This window comes from Aethalodelphis obliquidens, unplaced genomic scaffold (genome assembly GCF_003676395.1).
Source record: "Aethalodelphis obliquidens isolate GAN/ISIS:26980383/991018 unplaced genomic scaffold, ASM367639v1 scaffold69, whole genome shotgun sequence".
Taxonomy (NCBI): domain Eukaryota; kingdom Metazoa; phylum Chordata; class Mammalia; order Artiodactyla; family Delphinidae; genus Aethalodelphis; species Aethalodelphis obliquidens.
In genome coordinates this window covers 2,535,154-2,554,663 of record NW_020838013.1, presented here as the reverse complement: position 1 = coordinate 2,554,663, position 19,510 = coordinate 2,535,154, and the positions used below count along the sequence as shown (strand labels likewise).

The 19,510-nt window shown below is 48.4% G+C and overlaps 1 protein-coding gene across 1 annotated transcript; it reads left to right on the top strand.

Moving 5' to 3' along the window:
* The first annotated feature begins 4,286 nt into the window (after window positions 1-4,286).
* SF1 (splicing factor 1) lies at window positions 4,287-19,449 on the top strand. Its single transcript, XM_027089968.1, is given in 14 exon segments — window positions 4,287-4,916; window positions 4,918-5,078; window positions 6,435-6,563; window positions 9,293-9,368; window positions 12,395-12,547; window positions 12,746-12,835; window positions 13,189-13,372; window positions 13,460-13,575; window positions 13,680-13,787; window positions 14,513-14,693; window positions 14,953-15,226; window positions 15,561-15,620; window positions 15,745-15,924; window positions 17,305-19,449. Coding segments are annotated over 14 exon segments (1,998 nt in total). The 5' UTR covers window positions 4,287-4,695; the 3' UTR covers window positions 17,370-19,449.
* The last annotated feature ends 61 nt before the right edge of the window (window positions 19,450-19,510 follow it).

Genomic DNA, 19,510 nt, shown 5'->3' with positions numbered 1-19,510 from the left:
CACCTCAGACATACTGCAGGTTCTGTTCCAGGCCACCACAATAAAGGGAATCCCGTGAATTTTTTGGTTTTCCAGTGCATATGAAAGTTATGTTTACACTATACCATAGTCTATTAAGTGTGTGATAGCATTATGTCTTTAATAAATATACACACCTTAATTAAAAAATACCTTATTGTTAAATAAAATTGCTAACCATCATCTGATCCTTCAGCGAGTTGTATCTTTTTCCTGGTTGAGCGTTTGAAATATTGTGAGAACTGCCAAAATGTGACAGATACACACAAAGGGAGCGAATGTTGTTGGGAAAATGGCACCAACAGACGGGCTTGACACTGTTGCCACAAACCTTCAATCTGTAAACACAATCTGCGAAGTGCAGTAAAGCAAAGCACAATAAAGTGAGTTCTTTGGTAAAGTGTGGATTCAAATCTTTTGCTTTGGGACTTCCCTGGCGGCACAGTGGTTAAAATCCGCCTGCCAACACAGGGGACACAGGTTCAAGCCCTGGTCCGGGAAGATCCCACATGCTGCGGAGCAACTAAGCCCGTGTGCCACAACTACTGAGCCTGTGCTCTAGAGCCCGCGAGCCACAACTACTGAGCCCACGTGTCACAACTATTGAAGCCCGTGTGCCTAGAGCCCATGCTCCGCAACAAGAGAAGTTACTGCATTGAGAAGCCTGCGGACCGCAGCCCCCCCCGCCGCCCCGACGCAACTACAGAAAGCCGCGCAACAACAAAGATCCAATGTAGCCAAAAATAAATTTAAAAAAACATCTTTTGCTTTTAAAAAATAGGTTTTTTTTCAGCTTTATTGAGATATAATTGACATAAAACATGTAAGTTTAAGGTATACAGTGTGATGATTTGATTCACATATATACTGTGAAATGATTACAACTAGTTGACATTTCCATCACCACACAAGTTGTTTCTTTTCTTTTTTAAAAAATTATTTTATTTATTTATTTTTGGCTGTGTTGGGTCTTCGTTGCTGCGTGCGGGCTTTCTCTAGTTGCAGCGTGTGTGGGCTTTTCATTGCGGTGGCTTCTCTTGTTGCAGAGCACAGGCTCCAGGTGTGCGGGTTTCAGTAGGTATGGCACCCGGGCTCAGTAGTTGTGGCTCGGGGGCTCTAGCACACAGGTTCAGTAGCTGTTGCTACACAGGCTTAGTTGCTCTGCGGCATGTGGGATCTTCCCAGACCAGGGCTTGAACCTGTGTCCCCTGCATTGGCAGGCGGATTCTTAACCACTGTGCCACCAGGGAAGCCCAGGAGTTGTTTATTATTGTTGAGTTTTGGGACCCTGGATAAAAGTCCTTTACCAGATATGTGATTTGTACATAACTACTTTGCTATTATTTCTAATCTGTAGCTAACTCACAAATTCCAATACCCATCCCCCCACCTTGTTCAAATTACTTTTAACTGGGAGTTGTAAATAAACATGGTTTTCCAGAGGAAAAAAGTTATGAAAAGTACTTGGTGCATCATGTGTGCTCACTCCATCGTAGATATTATTATTCCTAATTCGGGCAATGGAATCATCTACAGGGCTCTCCAAAGGCTGGATGCAGGGTGGAGGGGGGTTGGTTGTGGTGAACAGCCATGGATTTGCTCCCTCTAGGCTCAGCTAGCTGCATGATGCTACCTCCTGATCTTGCCAGGGGCCTGGGGTTTCTCAACTATCAGATTAGAGTTAAAAGATAGAAAACGCCAGGGATTAGTAAGTAGGGGTCAAAACCTTTTTTTTTTTTTTTGGCTGCACTCTGCGGCATGCAGGATCTTACTTCCCCAACCAGGGATCAAACCATTGTCCCCAGCAGTGGAAGGGCAGAGTCTTAACCACTGGACCACCAGGGAAATCCTGAAACTTCTTGCTCTTTATGTTCTGACACCAATTCTCTGATACCAACCGTCCTACAATTCAATTCTTTAAAAAAATTTTTTTAATTTATTTTTGGCTGCGTCAGGTCTTAGTTTTGGCTGGGGGCTCAGTAGTTGCAGTGCGTGGGCTTAGTTGTCCTGCTGCACGTGGAGATCTTAGTTCCCTGACCAGGGATCGAACCCAGGTCCCCTGCAGTGGAAGGCGGATTCTTAACCACTGGACCACCAGGGAAGTCCCCTGCAATTCACTTCTGACATGAATTACCTGAGTTGGGGAAGACCCCACAAGTTAAGGAGTTCAATCACAAGTCCCAGGTCACCAGGCTACCCACATCTCTGTCCAACTTGGCTACAAATTCGGGGGTTCCCACAGCCCCCTTCAGGTTCAATGATTTGCTAGAATGACACACAGAACTCAGGAAAGTGCAATATTTATGATTACCAATTTATTTTAAAGGCTACTTTTAAATGAACAGCTAGATGAAGACATGCGTTGGGTGGCAAGGTCTGGAAGAGTCCTGAGCCCAGAAGCTTCACCCTGACCCGTGGAGTCAGGATGCATCACCCTCCTGTTACATTAATATGTTCACCAACCTGGTGGATTAACTGCTTTCCAAGGCTGCCTACTAATCCCAGTTATGGGTGATCTAGTTTATTCAGCCATTCACATATTGATGGTAATTTACTTCGTTTCCAGGTTTTTGCCATTACAAACAAGGCTGCAGTAAATGCAGTAGAAGACTTTGAACTCATTACATTATATAACCACATGCCTTGCTTTGGGGCAGATTCCCAGGACTTGGACTGCTACATTGAAAGATTTTTTAAATTTTTCCTGCAAGGGGTACAATTTTAACAGGTAACAGAATGCTTTCCAAAAAAGAATTCATAGTAGGTGTTAGCACCTTTTTTTTTTTCCTATTTGATTGTTATTTAAAGATTTCTTATTATCACCTTAATTTGCACTCCCCTGCTTGGGCTGTTAGTACCTTTCATGTTTTTTTGGCTGTTTGGATTTGCTCTTCTGAGACTTGCCTATTCAGTGTTTGCTCATTTTCTCTTGTTTTTGTCTTTTTTCTAATTAGTTTTCAAGACTTCTTTGCATATTATAGATATTAGCTCTTTATCATATGTATGGCAAGTATATTTTCCTAATGTATTATTGTCTGTTGACTTCTATCATAGGTTTCTTTGGTAATCAAGTATATTTTTTCTTTATATTTTGAGTTTCCTGTCTTCATAAAGTCTCTACCCCTAGATGACCCTGATAATATCCTAAGTTGTATCCTGTTTTTTGTTTTTTTTTTTTTTTTTCGGTACGCGGGCCTCTCACTGTTGTGGCCTCTCCCGCTGCGGAGCACAGGCTCCGGACACGCAGGCTCAGCTGCCACAGCTCACGGGCCTATCTGCTCCGCGGCATGTGGGATCTTCCCGGACCGGGGCACGAACCCACGTCCGCTGCATCGGCAGGCGGACTCTCAACCACTGCGCCACCAGGGAAGCCCTATCGTGTCTGTTTTATTGTTTAGATTTAGGACTCTATACCATTTACTAGCTAAATCTTTTCCTTACTGAATTGAAATACCACCTTTTTGGCAGGTATTGTAGGGAATCAATTTCCAGACTCTATTCTGTTGCACTAATCTGTTTTTCCTACAACAATAACACATTGTTTCATTACTGTCTTTTATACTGTGTATTATCTGGAAAGGCAAGCTAAGCCTCAATCTCGTTTACAAGTTTCCCCACTATTTTCAGTTATTTTATATGACTTAAAGATGATTTAATCAGCCCCAACCTCGTTGGGATTCTAATCAAAATGCACTATATATGTAAACTAATTTTGGAATTGACAACTTCATATTGCTTTCCACGTAAGATATATGTACCTCCATCGGCTCAGATATCATTCTTAATCCGTCAACAAGACTATTTCATAGCTTTTGTTTTTTCCACTTTAATTTTTTTCAAAAGCAGGAAGTCCCCTTTTACCTGAGTTGTCAACGAATCTGGTTTACCCGCCCGCGCCAGCCCCTCCCCCGTCCCTCGGTTCCGGGTTACCAACGGAATCGAGGACTGACGTCACCAAGAGCTTCCGCGTCGGACCCGAGGACCGAAGCTGAAGCCAGGTGCTGGGGGCGGGTTTTGCGCCAACTACGCATGCGCACTGCTGCTCCGTTCCCCGCGACCCTAAATCTCCTTCGCCCGGACTTCTGCGCTGCGACCTCGCGCTTAAACCCAGCGAAACTACTCCCCGGGGGAAGGGAGTAGACTAAAGAATCGAACCAGCGACAGCCAATCCCATGACACTACGACGCAACAGAGTTTGATTGACTCCATCAACTCCAGCCAATGGGAGAGCTCTTGGCCCCAAACGTCACAGAGTTTGCCCCACCCTATCCCCTCCCTTCTGGACTCCGAGCTCAGTTCGCGCAGTAACAAATGAAGTGCGCGCTGCGACACCTCCCAGCTCTCCAGGCTCAGCCGCCATTTCCTCGCCTGGCCTAACGGTCCGGCCAATCCCAGCGCGCATCGAGAAGGGCTAAGGCTCCGCCAATCGGAGGCCGCCGATTTCGACCCCTTGCCTCGGCCCGGCCCAATCCAGGCTCCGGCCCCGTCGCCCCCGACCCGCCCCCGCGGCGCCCTCTCTCCTCCCTCTTTGTGCGTCTCGCGCCGCCGCCCGCCGCGTGAGAGGACGGGCTCCGCGCGCTCCGCGGCAGCACAGTCAGGTCCCCTCCCCCCAGAAGATTCGCGAAGGAGAAACCGCCGCCGAAGAGGAGCCGCCGGTGCCGGTCCCTGGGGGGCGCCATGGCGACCGGAGCGAACGCCACGCCGCTGGGTAAGCTGGGCCTCCCTGGCCCCAAAGGGGGCTTCGAGCCGGGGCCACCGCCTGCCCCCGGGCCTGGGACGGGGCTGCTGGTGTCCGGGCCGCCGCCGCCCCCGCCCGTGGGCTCGGTGGGGGCCCTGACCGCGGCCTTCCCCTTCGCGGCGCTGCCGCCGCCACCCCCGCCGCCCCCGCCGCCGCCCCCCCCCGCCTCCCCAGCAGCCGCCGCCGCCCTCCCCGGGCTCCTCGTACCCGTCGCCGCAGCCGCCCCCTCCGCCGCCGCTCTACCAGCGCGTGTCGCCACCGCAGCCGCCACCCCAGCCGCCGCGTCAGGACCAGCAGCCGGGCCCGGCCGGTGGCGGAGGAGGTGAGTCGGGCCGAGAGAGCGCGACAGGCGCTGCGCGGATGGGCCCGGCCGGCTGAGGGGCGCGCGGCGGCGGCGACGGCGGCGGCTGCACGCGGCTGGGGCGCGCGCGCACGGGGAGACCCGGGCGGAGGCGCCACGGGGCGCGCGGCCGAGTTCTCGGGCCTCGAGTGCGCACGCGCGTTAGGGGTGGGGGCCTGGCGGGAGGAAGTTTGTTGCGCGCAGGCGCAGTGTGGCGGCCGGGCTTCGCGGCCAGCCTGAAAGCCTAGGTGGGGGGGACTCTCTGTTGCTCTCCATCCTGGTGTAGGGGAGAGGTGTGGAGGGGGTCGAGTGAGTGAATGGGGTGTTGGGTGTGCAAGTCTGGAGGGTGTGAAAGGGTCAGTTGATGACGTGGAGCGTCCTTTTCCTGGTTGTAGAAGAGTCCTAAAGGGAGAAAAGTACCCAGAGTAGCTCTTCGACTGCTACAGTAAGGCAGGGTTTTCACTACAGAGAACCAAAGAGGTTGAAAGTCTTCAGAGGATGGTTGGGTCTGATTTTTTTGTGGCTGTTTTTGGGGGAGGAAATTCTGTACGTTTTCTAATCTCCCTTTGTCTACCTAAGAAATGTGACATGCCTTCTCCTCTTGAGGCGTTCCCCCTAGGTCTGGCCCCTGAGAAGAACACTTTTGTGTACTGAATGCTAGGGAGTTTCTGCCTGTGTACTGGAGAAGGAGGATTTGGCTGTTTTTGTATAGCTTGTTCCTTGTTGAACTTTTGATGCATCTTTTAGACACTAAATGTCCAACTGGCCGGGAAAATTGAATGCTGATTTCTGAGAAATTTCTGAGAAAAAAGTGATCTTGTGGAAGAATCCAGTTTTTTCAGTTAGTAACTATAGGTTTAGTTGTGTTTTGGCCCCCTTAGACAGGTGGCTGATGGGGAGGTGGGAGGAGCCAGCAGGTCCCAATATTGCTTTACAGGCTTGTCTGAGTGTTTAGTCTACTCTTACTTTCTCTGGGGCTGTTAAGGTGTATTATGGACAACCACGTAGTATATTATCTTCTCAATATTTTGTTTTACTACTTGAAACTTTATGCATTGAGATTTGTTACCTTGTTTACGTACTTCACAGAATTTCTGTGGGCAAAAATTATAAATGTGAAATGTTAACTTTTCAGACCCAGGTCCAGGTCCCCTTCTAGTGGCCATGTCTCTTGACTTCTCAGGTTTGTCTTCCATTCTTTGCCATTTCCATTTTAGGTCAAGCTCTCAGTTTCACAGTCTGCTGAGGTTGTGTGTAATAATCATAAGCATCCTAAACTTCTGTTGGCACTTTCTCTGCTAGTTTATATTTGCATCTGATGAACTTTATTTCTTTTAGACTTTCCCAGTAAGAAGCGGAAGAGGAGCCGCTGGAACCAAGACACAATGGAACAGAAGACGGTGATTCCAGGAATGCCTACAGTTATCCCCCCTGGACTTACTCGGGAACAAGAAAGAGCTTATATAGGTAAATACACGTTCTGCACCCAAATGCATTTTCGGATTGTTACTATTCTGAGCAACATTTTATCTGTTGAAAGTTTGGGACTTTAAAGTTTTCTCTTTTGTGAGAGGAGGTATGGTCAGGTGTACTTGCGACTTTGGTATAATCTATCAGTTTTTGCTCTGTGAGTCCTGCATTTGTAGCTCCTTGTTTTGGTCTGTTGGTAACAGCAGTGTTCTCCATGAGTGCCAGGAGGGTAGAGGGGCCCACTTAGGAGTGAGAATAGTCCCCAGTCCAGCACCCCACCCCACCCTTTTCAGCTGCTGTTCATTGCCAGTTGATGAGGTGAGTGTTTTATGCCTCTCTGGACACGGCCCCACTGGAGAACACTGCAGGTATTGTAAACCAAGTACCTTTTTCACAGCATGGGCTTTCACCATAATTTCATATTCCTCCCTTCCCTAAAATGTGGTCTTTTATTTTTTTGTAGGTACTTCCTAAAAGGGAAAAAAAAGCTCAGTTTAATCAAAAAGTGGTTCTGAAAGTGTGTTTACGGTGCACCCCTTTTTTACCATTTTGTTGAATTTAACCTTTCCTTTAGCATCTTTTCTGGTTTGGTCTTTTGTGGAGAGCTGTCTTGAAATGAGGGCTCTTGGGTTTACTACTAAAGAACTCTGCAGGGAAAGGGATACTGCTTGGATATGGAATAATGAGGTGGTTAGGATAAAATATCTTAACTGTTGAGAAATTTTGAGAAGTAAGAATGTCCACAGTAGAAATGAAATTAACCTCAAAATTACCTTTTTTTTAAATACAAGGTTATTAATGCAAGTTTTACCTTTATTTATGTACCTGTGCAGGTGTCTCAAAAAAGTTCACTTGATAAACATTTCTTACTAACCAAGTAAACATCCCCTTTGGAGTAAATTAGGGCAGACGCCTCCTAGACCCGTGAGGTTGTGGCCTTCACGAATAAAAAAAACTTCAAGGCCGTTGTTCTTGAGGATCTTAATCTCTTGTGTTTCTAGATTGCTGAGAATTTTGAGGTGTTGGAATTGTCTGTCTCTTTTTTACAATACTAATAATTCTCTCCCCACTGTTCAACCTACTCCCACCCATCCCTTTATGTCTCATATTTGACTGGTCTGGGTCTTGATAACCTTATGAAAATGTTCCTAGTGGAGTGATATCCCAAGGACACAAGCAGATGTAGAAAATGGGAAAAACAAACTCATTCTTTACATCTCCCGCTCTCTTCCCTTGGAGGGAGTTAATGCTCTGGGCCCTAAGGGCTGTTTATAGCTATAATCAAAGTAGAGAGAATGAGAGCCTAGGTTACTGTACGTCTCTGCTCCAAGGAAGATAGCAGCCTTTTGATTTAAGTGCCAACAATTTCCTCAGATCAGATCCCACACCCCTACAGTCCCGTTAAGATGACTGCCTATCTCCATGAAGGTGACTTTCACCTTGAGCTGTTGAGCTAATACTTGACTGCCAAGTCAGAACATTTCTGGCATAAAAGAGCTTAGGGGCCCATGTGTGTCTTATTGCATTTCTGTCTTTCATGGTACATACTGCCTTGTACAGAATGCCCCCAATATCTTTTCTTGATATTAATGTGGATTTTCATTTCTTCAGAGTTTGAGTGGCTGTGTGATATATCCCTGTAGGATGTATTTAAAATTAGAAGGGTGTCTGGGGTTAGACATGCATTAATTCTTGGAGCAAACTCAACTTTAACCCAACCCAGTAAAACTTGCCCTTATTTAGAAGTATCTGTTTACAGCACTCAGATGCTACAAAGGTAAGAAACAGGTGGTCTTCAGCATGCCGAAGAAAGTGGTTTGGCTATGCAGTGCCATTATCTTGAGAAATCATCCGGGTAATATTTCCCTGGAATCACTGAACTTTTGTGAAACCCTCATCTCTCTTTTTCACATACAGCCTCATTTGTCAAGGTCTGAGGGCCACACATACTGTCCTTGACCCACACTTTTCATCCTCTGCACCCCTACTTTTACTCCCTGCATAAGGAGCAAGTCTAAAAACAGACTTCTTGCATCTTAACGGTTACTGGTTTATTAAGGTATATGGATTGTCATAAAATTTGAATAAGAAACAACAGGTATTGGAAGATCCTTTGGATCTGGTTTTACACAAAGAGTTATGTACAAACTTATATGAGATTGTTGAATTGGTTATTAAATGTCTTATTTAAGGAATTTTAAGCCTGGTATCAATGAAAATGATCTTTGCTTAACTGGTGTTTTTCCTTGTCCCACGTTAATTGAGTCTCATTTTGGGTTATGTTTAATATTTAATGAAGGAAAAATAAACTCCTAAGAGTCTTGCACTCAAGAATGTAATTTGGTGGGAACAGGATACTGGTGATAACGTGGTTTAGTTCTGGGTACCAATTGTATAGCAAGCCTTGGTGGGGACGGAGAGGTGAGACACCTCCTAATAATTGCTTTGATGTTAGCCTTAGCGAACAGTCTATACTGCTAACCCCTCTTCCAACAAATTGTTTGCTTCCTTAAGTGATAACCATTTTGAAGTGAAAGATACTTATAGATGTAAATGGACTCCTGCCAATAGGTGGTTGGGGTTTTTGCCTCAATGTGTTCACTGATCAGTTGTCCCTTTCAAAGTCTCCGAGTTCTTCATGCTTGTTGTTGAGATTTGAGATGTTTTTTGGTAACATTGTCTTTTTTCCATCCTTTTTTTTTCTTTCCTAACCTGGTTTCTTCCAGTGCAACTGCAGATAGAAGACCTGACTCGTAAACTGCGCACAGGAGACCTGGGCATCCCCCCTAACCCTGAGGACAGGTTGGGAAACAGTTTTAACCAGCTGACAGTAACGCTTTTACCTTTTTCTCAATACGTTTTACTGGTGGCAACATGTTGTGTCAGTTCAATAAAATCCTAGTAAGAAGACTGGTACTGTGACCATTCTGGGAACTAGAGTGTAAATTAGCAGTATATGTGGTCAGTCATCAGTTAGAAAATTGGAATGAAATTTAATTACTAGCAGAATCGAAAGTTACAGGAAAACGGACAACCGGTTTTCATTTGGTAAGCCTGTAGATTTTTAACCTGATTTACCCACCGGTAGGGACAGTGAGGTGGCCCGTTAACCAGCTGTTTCAGTACCTGCTTTGGCTGACAGCCCACGTGTAAAGTTTTCCTCACAGGTACTACACAATGTAGGGAATAAGAATATTTTTGAACATCACTGAATCTGAGAAGGCCAGAAATTCATTCTGGTTAGCTCATTGCTGCAGTCTCTTGCTCATGGTTTTGACATGGTTTTAAAGTAGACAAGATTCTAACCAACTTCCTTCACTGCCAGTTAATTTTCAGCCTTGGCCATTGCCTGGGGGTGTTGGGAGGGGCCAGAATATTCTCACCTGTTTTGGGAAGGCAAGCAACCAACCCTAAATTACTTTTTTTTTTTTAAGGGAGTGTGGTCTTCAAACAGCTGTGGTCTTGTCATTTCAGTTTATGATTTCTCTCACCTCTGAAAAGTAAAAAGTCTGAGGGAAATGAACTTTTTAAACAGGAATTTTATTGGCAGGTTAATATTTGAGCAGCTAAAATCTGGTCCATTTAATAGAAGGGCAGTATGCCTCCCTCTCAGTGAAGTTTCTCTTAGTGCATGCAGCATAGTTCAAAACACTTTGCTTTAAAAAAGTAGTGTTTTGGGTTTTGTTACCCATTTTAATAACTTGTTAAATCAGGAAGATGATGTAATGGTTTTAGAAGCCACTCACTTAAGCATCTTTCTGCTGCCCTTTGTCAGGAAACAAATTAACTTATTTCTCCATATTGACGCTTTTAATTTTATTTAATTAAATTTATTATTTTTTCACCAGTAGATTTTGGTTGGAGGGTTGTATTATGTTTTATATTTTGACTTTTTTTTTTTAAGATTTGAATTATAGGTTGTAGACCACAACTGTTAGTGCCTTTTTGGCCTTTTTCCCTTTAATAACATGTCTACAGGTTACCAGGCAATTCCTCAAAAAGTTGAATTTTTAACAAACCTTTGCTTCCTGGAGAATTTGGATTAGAAACTAGATGTTCTATAATACAATGCCTATTCAAAGCGAAGAAGTTGGGCCAATCTGACCTCTAGAATATTGGCTTTTGCCTTTCACTTCCACAATTTGGAAAGAGGTTCACTGCTGCGGGGCTTTTAAATGACCAATTTGGTGCTGGTAAAACTGGTGATTAGCCAGAAATGCTTAATCTAGACAGCTATGAATGAGGTGGGAATTAGAAACGTCAAACATGTTAGAAATAAAAACAGAGCAGAGTTTTTTTTTCTCCCTTGTATTCAGTTTGAAAGAGGCCTTAATTAATGCCTTATGGTTTTGCTTTGAAAGAACCCAGGTTGGAGGGAAATGATATGAGTTTCTTACTAAGATTATTTCTTAAGAAGGTGTATTCTCAGTATGAAGCCACTTTATGCCATTTTGATTTTGCTCAAGTTGCACAGTTAAAAATGCTTTAAAATCTCTTATAGACTTAAATGTGTAAGATGATAGTCTAACAAGCTGGGGTATGTTTGTTTTTGTTCACTATTATTGGATTGTGCTAACAGTTTATACAAATGCTAGAAACGGAGGTGTCATTAGCCGTCATTAGCCATGAACAAACCTGACCTTTTATTCCATCGTGTGTGTAACGTGGTATGACATGGTTCCCTTTAGGCTGAAGACAGTGGGAGCAGCCGAGTTCAGTCCTTGCTCTCCAACTAGGCAAGGTTCTCTCAACTAAATCAAGGGTATAGGAGTCTTTGACTACTTTCAGGATGTTTTTAAAATAACCTGATCCACATGGTCTCTTCCCTTCTTGCAGCTGCTACTAAATTTTCATTCAGAATATCAAGCTATGGTCCTTTTTGTAATCTTAACTCAGAATTCTAGGAGTGTAACTTTTCTTTTTTTTTTTTTAATTACCGCAAAATCCAGCTGTGGTAAACTGACCATTTTATCATTACTATTTTTTACTTGTAGCAACAGCATTTTACTCCTTAAAAAAAGAGAGAGAGAAAATCTGCTTTCTGGACTTGTAAACTCTGGTGGAGAATCATAGGTTTTCCCCTTGCTGTTTGCAGGTTCAGACCCTAGACAAGTACTTGACCAAATCTGCATTTGCAGCCTCTCACAGAAGCTGCTTTAGCAATTTAACCGTTTTCTCTACCCAGACTCCCCAACCTTGAACAGCCAGAAAACAGGTTGACCTCCTGGGCCTTGGACACAGCCAGCCAGGCCATTGAAGGAAAAGCAGAGACGAAGCCTTGAACCATCTCTCTCCATTGTGGGGGCCAAGTAGCTGCAATAGCCTTGAGTCCCAGTTGCATTGGGTTAAAGAGCTCAGACTTACTATGTGGTAGGGGTGTAGACTCTCTTCCTGATAGGACATGAGCTCTGCAAGAGTTAACGTTTTACCTAAACTTGGGGTTTCCGTGGTTCATAAAGTTGTAATGTTATTTTTTTTTCAAATGAAAGCAAATTCATATCTGGCAAGAAGACTCCAGAGGATGATACTGTCCTTGCCATTTACAATCTAGAGATTTTCCCCCAGAAGAACAGACTTTTTTTCCCTCTTACTTTTAGAAGCAAAACTACTTTTTTCTTTCTCACACACACCCCAGTCCCCCTAATGCTAAGCCAGCTTCCACCTCCTCATTCCACACGATCGTGAATAGCACACGTTATGGTCGGTTCCTCCGAAGAGTGTTGAGTTAGGGTCTGAGAGGCAGAGGGGCTGGGGAAGACTTATTTTAGCCCGTGTGGGAATGAGAGAAAAGTGAAGGCAGAACAGTGATGGTGGTCTGTTTCCCACAGGTCCCCTTCCCCTGAGCCCATCTACAATAGCGAGGGGAAGCGGCTTAACACTCGCGAGTTCCGCACCCGCAAAAAGCTTGAAGAGGAGCGGCATAACCTCATCACGGAAATGGTTGCCCTCAACCCTGATTTCAAGCCACCTGCAGATTACAAGTAAGTGGGGGCCAGGTGATCTGGGACAAGGACACCTGCGGATTAGGTGTGGTCTGGTAGAGCAGTTTTGGTACTAATCTCTTATTCCTTACCCCCAGTCACCTGTAATTAACAAGTGGTGTCGGGTTAGTTCTAGAAGAGCTGTCGATTTGTGTCATCTTGGAAGTGTGCAGAGTCTATGAGTCTTTTCTTTCTTAGACCTCCAGCAACACGTGTGAGCGATAAAGTAATGATTCCACAAGATGAGTATCCAGAAATCAACTTTGTGGGGCTGCTGATTGGGCCCAGGTGAGTAACTACTATCCTGTGGAATATAGAATTCCTAAGGACCTGGGAGATGTGTCTGTCTTGTGCCTGTTTGGGTGCCACTGGTGGCTTATCTTCCTGTTTTTGGTAGGATGTTCACTTTGGCTGAGTGCATGCCTTTTTGTGAGAAAATCTCTTTTAACTTCCCCATTTCACCGCAGGGAAGTCAGATCTTGAGGATTGCTGTGTCTGTGACCTTAACTTAGAGATCATGGAGCTCTTGGTGGGAAAATCCCATTCTCTGCACTCATGGTTTCCTTCCAGTGCCCAGCGAGCCACTCTGGCGTGTGAATTTGTGTGTCAGGTATGACAATGGTCTTTTCTGCCTTTGACAGAGGGAACACCTTGAAGAACATAGAGAAGGAGTGTAATGCCAAGATAATGATTCGGGGGAAAGGCTCTGTGAAAGAAGGGAAAGTCGGGCGCAAAGATGGCCAGATGCTGCCAGGAGAAGATGAGCCGCTTCATGCCCTGGTTACTGCCAATACCATGGAGAATGTGAAGAAAGCAGTAGAACAGGTGAGGGAGCCAGAAAGGAAGCCTCTAGCCAGAATTCTAGGTGGTGTCCCAGGACTTACATAACTGTGCCCGTTGCATCTCCACCAGATAAGAAACATTCTGAAGCAGGGTATCGAGACTCCTGAGGACCAGAACGATCTACGGAAGATGCAGCTTCGAGAGTTGGCTCGTTTGAATGGGACCCTTCGGGAAGATGATAACAGGTGTGTATGTGATTAGTTTAGAGGGGAGTGCACAGAGACCTGAAGAACCTATGGAAGAAGGGTGATTGGCCATAGCCCTTCAGGTGACTTTTTTCTGTCAACAGGATCTTAAGACCCTGGCAGAGCTCGGAGACCCGCAGCATTACCAATACCACAGTGTGTACCAAGTGTGGAGGGGCTGGCCACATTGCTTCCGATTGCAAATTCCAAAGGTGAGGGTTTCCTGGTAGCCCGTGGTATACAAGACAGTTCCTGTTAACCTGCAGACTCAAGAGAAGCTTTCTTTCTGTGAATGTGGTCTGTAATGGTGTGATCGAAAACCCAGAATGATTAGAAACAGCTGATGCAAAACATCCCTATTTTATTGCTTATCTTGAGCCCAGGGAAACTGGAAAACTTTCCTTCTGGGTATAGGTGTTTTCACAGTGGCTTAATGTTAACTGCCATTTGTTGCTTAAGGTGGGTATAAGAAGACAGCAATCCTGTGCAGTTCCGACCAGTTGCGAACCAGCATTTGATAGCAATGTTTTTCTACTTTGGGTGGCAAATATAAAAAGCTTTGTTAAGGAAGTTCTGGCAGTTGCTCCGGTCTTGGCATAGATGTTCCTTCCCTCAGACCTGGAATGTAGAAATTGATGAAACTTGCTATTGTAGAAAAACCTGTGCTTTCCTGGCTGGCGTGGTTGGCTCTGGTCTGGTGCTTCCTCTCTCCTCTGTGCTTGCCCTAAGGGTCTCTGCTGTGGCAGAGGTACATGTAATCCCAGTGGCAGAGCTGGGCATGGAACTGAAAAGCTGATGAGACTATTTTGAGGAAGGGGTTAGAAAGGGTGACTGAATTCCTCAGAACTTTCTCTGTGTAAATTTCTCAGAGTAAAGGTTTCTATCTTAAGGAGGGTTTTTTCCTTTTCTGTTTTTGTGTCCCCCACCCCACCTTCAGGCCTGGTGACCCCCAGTCAGCTCAGGATAAAGCGCGGATGGATAAAGAATACTTGTCCCTCATGGCCGAACTGGGGGAGGCACCTGTGCCCGCATCTGTGGGCTCCACCTCTGGGCCTGCCACCACACCCCTGGCCAGTGCACCTCGGCCCGCTGCTCCCGCCAGCAATCCACCTCCACCGGTGAGCTTCAAGGGCTGGTTCTTACAGCCTGGCCCCCCTTGTCTTCTGAAGAGACTGGGGGAACGTGGCCAGGTGCTTTGGGTAGAACAGGTGGACATGGGCGGCAACATTGTTCTTTCGGGACGTCAGGAATGTTTGGGGACCTCTCAGTTTGGGGAAGATCTTGTCCTTGTGTCCTGGTCCTGTGGCATAGCCGAAAGAACAGTGTTGCCACCAGGGGGAGCAGGCAGGGACGCTGGCGGGAAATGCTCTCACGTAGTCTCTCATGTCCACTACCCAGAGCCGCCCACCCTGGATGAATTCTGGCCCGTCAGAGAGTCGGCCCTACCATGGCATGCACGGAGGTGGCCCTGGTGGGCCCGGAGGTGGCCCGCACAGCTTCCCACACCCGTTACCCAGCCTGACGGGCGGGCACGGTGGACATCCCATGCAGCACAACCCGAATGGACCCCCTCCTCCTTGGATGCAGCCGCCGCCACCACCGATGAACCAGGGCCCCCACCCACCTGGGCACCATGGCCCTCCTCCAATGGGTAAGTAAGTGTCAGACCAGAAACCTTGGGGCTTTGGGATAAGCAAGGGTTTGTATCGTCACTGCACACTGGAAGCAGGTCTCAGAGCCGTCGGGTATTGGTACTGAGGCTCTTGCCAAGGCTTGGGCTCCAGGCCAGGAAGAAGGTTCCGTCCTGGTTCAGGGAGGGACTTCTGTGTGGGGTAGGCACAAGCCTGCTGCTTAGAGGCGGAGTCCCAGAACTGCTCTTGTGCGGGTAGTGATTGCAAGCTGTGCGGCTAAGCTGCTGGTGGGGCGGCATCCTCCCTGGCCAGTTCCAATGTCCTGCTAAGTTCCTGCTCTTTCCTTCCATCAAGATCAGTACCTGGGAAGTACGCCTGTGGGCTCTGGGGTCTATCGCCTGCATCAAGGAAAAGGTAATGGAACCTGGCCGTTTGCTCACTTTGGGGTGTCGCCTCCCAGGCCTGGGAGTGAGTGGGGGCTCTGTTGCAAATCCCTCTCTTCCACTGAGGCCTCACCCTTGTCTCCACCTGGCTGCAGGTATGATGCCGCCACCACCTATGGGCATGATGCCGCCGCCGCCGCCGCCTCCCAGTGGGCAGCCTCCACCCCCTCCCTCTGGTCCTCTTCCCCCATGGCAGCAGCAGCAGCAGCAGCCTCCACCGCCCCCTCCGCCCAGCAGCAGTATGGCTTCCAGTACCCCTTTGCCATGGCAGCAAAGTGAGTGGAATATTTTGGGCTTGGGGGGGGGGGTGGGATTGCGGGGGAGGGGGCTGAGAGGAATGAGAGACCCTGGCAGACAGGCAGGCAGACACCTTGGGGTGAGACTCTGGTCTCTGCTGCAGGGTAAACAGAAGGGCCTTGTGGCCCCCGGGGGCCTCGGGGAGGAGAGCTGACGTTTGGTGTGGTTGTGTCTGGGGAGAGGTTTGGGGGGGCCTGGAGGGGAGCCGCCATCATAGGTAGGGTGCCAGAAGTCCAGGCTCTGCTGGGTGAGCTGCTGGCTGGCCCAAGCCTACGCGTTAGGCCCGGGTTGGGGTGGTGCATGCCTGCTCTGCAGAGGGATGTGATTGGGGCCTGAGAGACTGCGGGGATGGGATCGGGGGCAGCGGGGAGAGTAGCTGTGGCCTTGAGGTTGAATGTGCCGTTCGGTGGTGGCGGCGGATGGGCGGAGGGATGTCAGAGCCGGTTCTTGTGTCTGGTACCTTCCCCTCAGCCCTTCCAGGGGCATTGGTGACAAAGGGCTTACTCTGTTAAGCCTAGAGACCTTGAGGCTGACCCCAGGGTAGTCCTGCCCACCCCTCCACCCCCATCGCCAGGACAGCCCTGCCCGCCCGCCCCCCACCACCGTACCGCATGCCAAGCCAGGAGCAGGCGTCCCTCGCCCCCCCATCCCAAGGCAGCAGCCGCAGAGAGCCGCGGTGTGCCCCCGCGCGTGTGACCTTGGGCTTCTTTACCACCCCAGATACGACGACTACCACCACGAGCGCTGGCACAGGGTCCATCCCGCCATGGCAACAGCAGCAGGCGGCTGCCGCAGCTTCTCCAGGAGCCCCTCAGATGCAAGGCAACCCCACTATGGTGCCCCTGCCCCCAGGGGTCCAGCCGCCTCTGCCGCCCGGGGCCCCTCCCCCTCCGCCGCCTCCGCCGCCTGGTTCCGCCGGCATGATGTATGCCCCGCCCCCTCCTCCTCCGCCTCCCATGGACCCTTCTAACTTTGTCACCATGATGGGCATGGGGGTGGCGGGCATGCCACCCTTCGGGATGCCTCCAGCTCCCCCACCGCCTCCACCACAGAACTAGACTCGGTTTTTTAAGAAAATATATATTATATATAGAGAGAATTGGTCTCGTTTAAACACACGCCGAACCTCACCATATGGAGCCAGACATTGGGACGCACGCATGTGATTGTGTGCACGCATGTGTGTGTGTGCACGCACCGGGCTGGGCCAAGCGACTGAGGCCTCGCTTAGGAACGGGCAGGTGGTAGTAGGGGCGCCAGCTTGGGCTCTCCTGGCGCCCCGTAGCATCGAGTGTCTTCTTTGTCTTCTTTCTCTCCTCACCCAAATCCCTTTGCCTCTCCCCAAACCGGGCCGCCAGGATCCCTCCCCGCAGCAGCGATGGCCCGAGCCATGAGAGTGAGGACTTTCCGCGCCCATTGGTGACCCTTCCAGGCAGACAGCCTCAGCAGCGCCCCTGGTGGACAGGATGGTTCGGCAAAGCAGCCTGAGTTATTTTTATGGACGGAATCGGAACACGCTGGCTCCATATTGTGAAATTTTTTATTAATTTTTTCTTTTTCCTTTGTTATTTCCTTATCTTTTCCTTTCTTCAGACTCCGTCCAAGGAGATGCTCTCCCCGGTCTTCTGCTGCAATTAGATTCCTTTCCCTTTTTCATTCCTCGTTCTTCCCTTTCTAAGGAGAGAGGAACAAATGGTTCTTAGGCAAAGGCTTTTGGCCACCAATGTCAGGCTAGTGGGGGGTTCCTTTGGTTCTAAGATTTTCAAGGTGCCATAGTCGCCCTGAGATTTTTTTTTCCCCTAATTTTAAGCGTGGGGTTTTGTCTCTGTCACCTTTGTAGACTAGTGGGTTGACCCCCAGGTCCAGGGTCCATTTCCGTCCTGGCATCCCTGCCAGCAGTCGGGGCCACCTATGCTGCCGTGGGCTTGTCTGCCAGCCAGGAGCGCCCTTTCCACGCCCCTGAGCACCTGAGCTGCCTCAGATTCCATTTGTTCCTCTCTTTCCTGGAAGGTTTCCTTTTCAAATTTATTTTAGTCCCAAATGTCAGTGTTTTGCAGTGTCTAGGGGTTTGAGCCCTTTGTTTTCCATTCTGCTTCTTTTTTTTCCTCCTTCCTCTTAATGGTGTGATTATGTTGATAATAATGTATTATGCGCGTTCTCTTCACTGGTTTATCTGCAGAAATTTCTCTGGGCTTTTTTTTTTTTTTTTTTTTTTTTTTTTTTGGTGTATGATTCAACACTGCGTTAAAGGGGGATGTTCCATTGAATAAAAGAGCAGTGTGGTTTTCTGGGTCTGTTTATTTCCTTTTCTTTTAAATCCCCTCTGCCACCATCAGCACCAGCACCAGTTACCTTACCTGCGTTCAGCTCCTGGCCGTACTTGTCCTTTTCTTCCTGGAGAGCCTCTGGGACCTTCATTAAGGAAGCCCCCATCTACCTCCCTGTGTAGTTTCGCTGAGGGAAGCTGGTGTGTGGGCGGCCCCACCTCCTTCCTCTGCCTTAGTAGTTAATGGCTGAGAACCTGGTGACCCCCTCCCTGGTCTCTCTTTTTGAAGGCCTTTCCCTGGGGCTTGGACCTCCCCATGCGATGAGCTCCAGTTGTGATTTGTACTTGGAAGCTGCCACCTGACTGTGAGGTCCTGGGCCTAGGGAGGCATCGGCACTAACGGTCAAGCCAACTAATCCTGCCTGTCAGGCTCAGAGCTGCTAAAGTTAAAACCGTCAAGTGGCTTTTTCTCTCTCTGCTGGTGACTCGCAGCCTGCCACACTGTAGGCTTTGGGGAGAGGTGGGGCAGGAGAAGGGGACTCACCTTGTGCTTTGTAAGCACTTCACAGAGGGTCTCAGGCTGTTTTGGTCTTTGGTGTCTGGGGTGGTAGATAGGGCCCATGGTGGCACCAGAAAAGTACATCTCAGGACATAACATGGGGCAGTGAGGGTCTTGTTCAGCTGCTGCTGCTTTGCTACAGTTCCCTTGGGGAGAGCTGCGCTGGGGCCTGCCCTTTCCCACTAGCTTTCCTTCCTTCCAGGAGGCTGAGGGACAGCAAGCTTCTGTTGCCCACGGCTCCTGGCCAGCGGGGACGGCACAACGCTGGCCTGGGCTGCTTTCCAGCTTCAGGCTGGGGCTGGCCGCTGCTGTTTTATCTGGAGCAGAGCCTTGCGTGTCTGGGCCCCATCCAGGGTGCCTGTGTTTGCTGTAGGCCCAGCAGGGGTTAATGAAGCCTCAGAACCCAGACTTGTTCCCTGGGTCTTCCTAAGCAAGCCCTAAACTTCAGTTGACTGAAAGGGAGCAGGGGGATCTTTTCTCTTTGTTCTTAGCTGACAGAATGGGGGCAGGGCCTGGGGCCTGGCAACTCTCTTTGACTTCGGCTTCATCTCATTGCTTCCCCCCACAAGCTTGGTTTCCCTGGTGGGCTCATGGGGCAGTTAATTAGCTCTTTGAAGCTCTGGAAGAGGCAAAGTGGCGCTATGTGGGTTTTAGAAATAAAATCAATAAATGACTTAACCACAGCCCAGCTATCTCCGTTTCTCTCCCCTGGGGCCAGCTCCATTCCTGGGCTCACTCC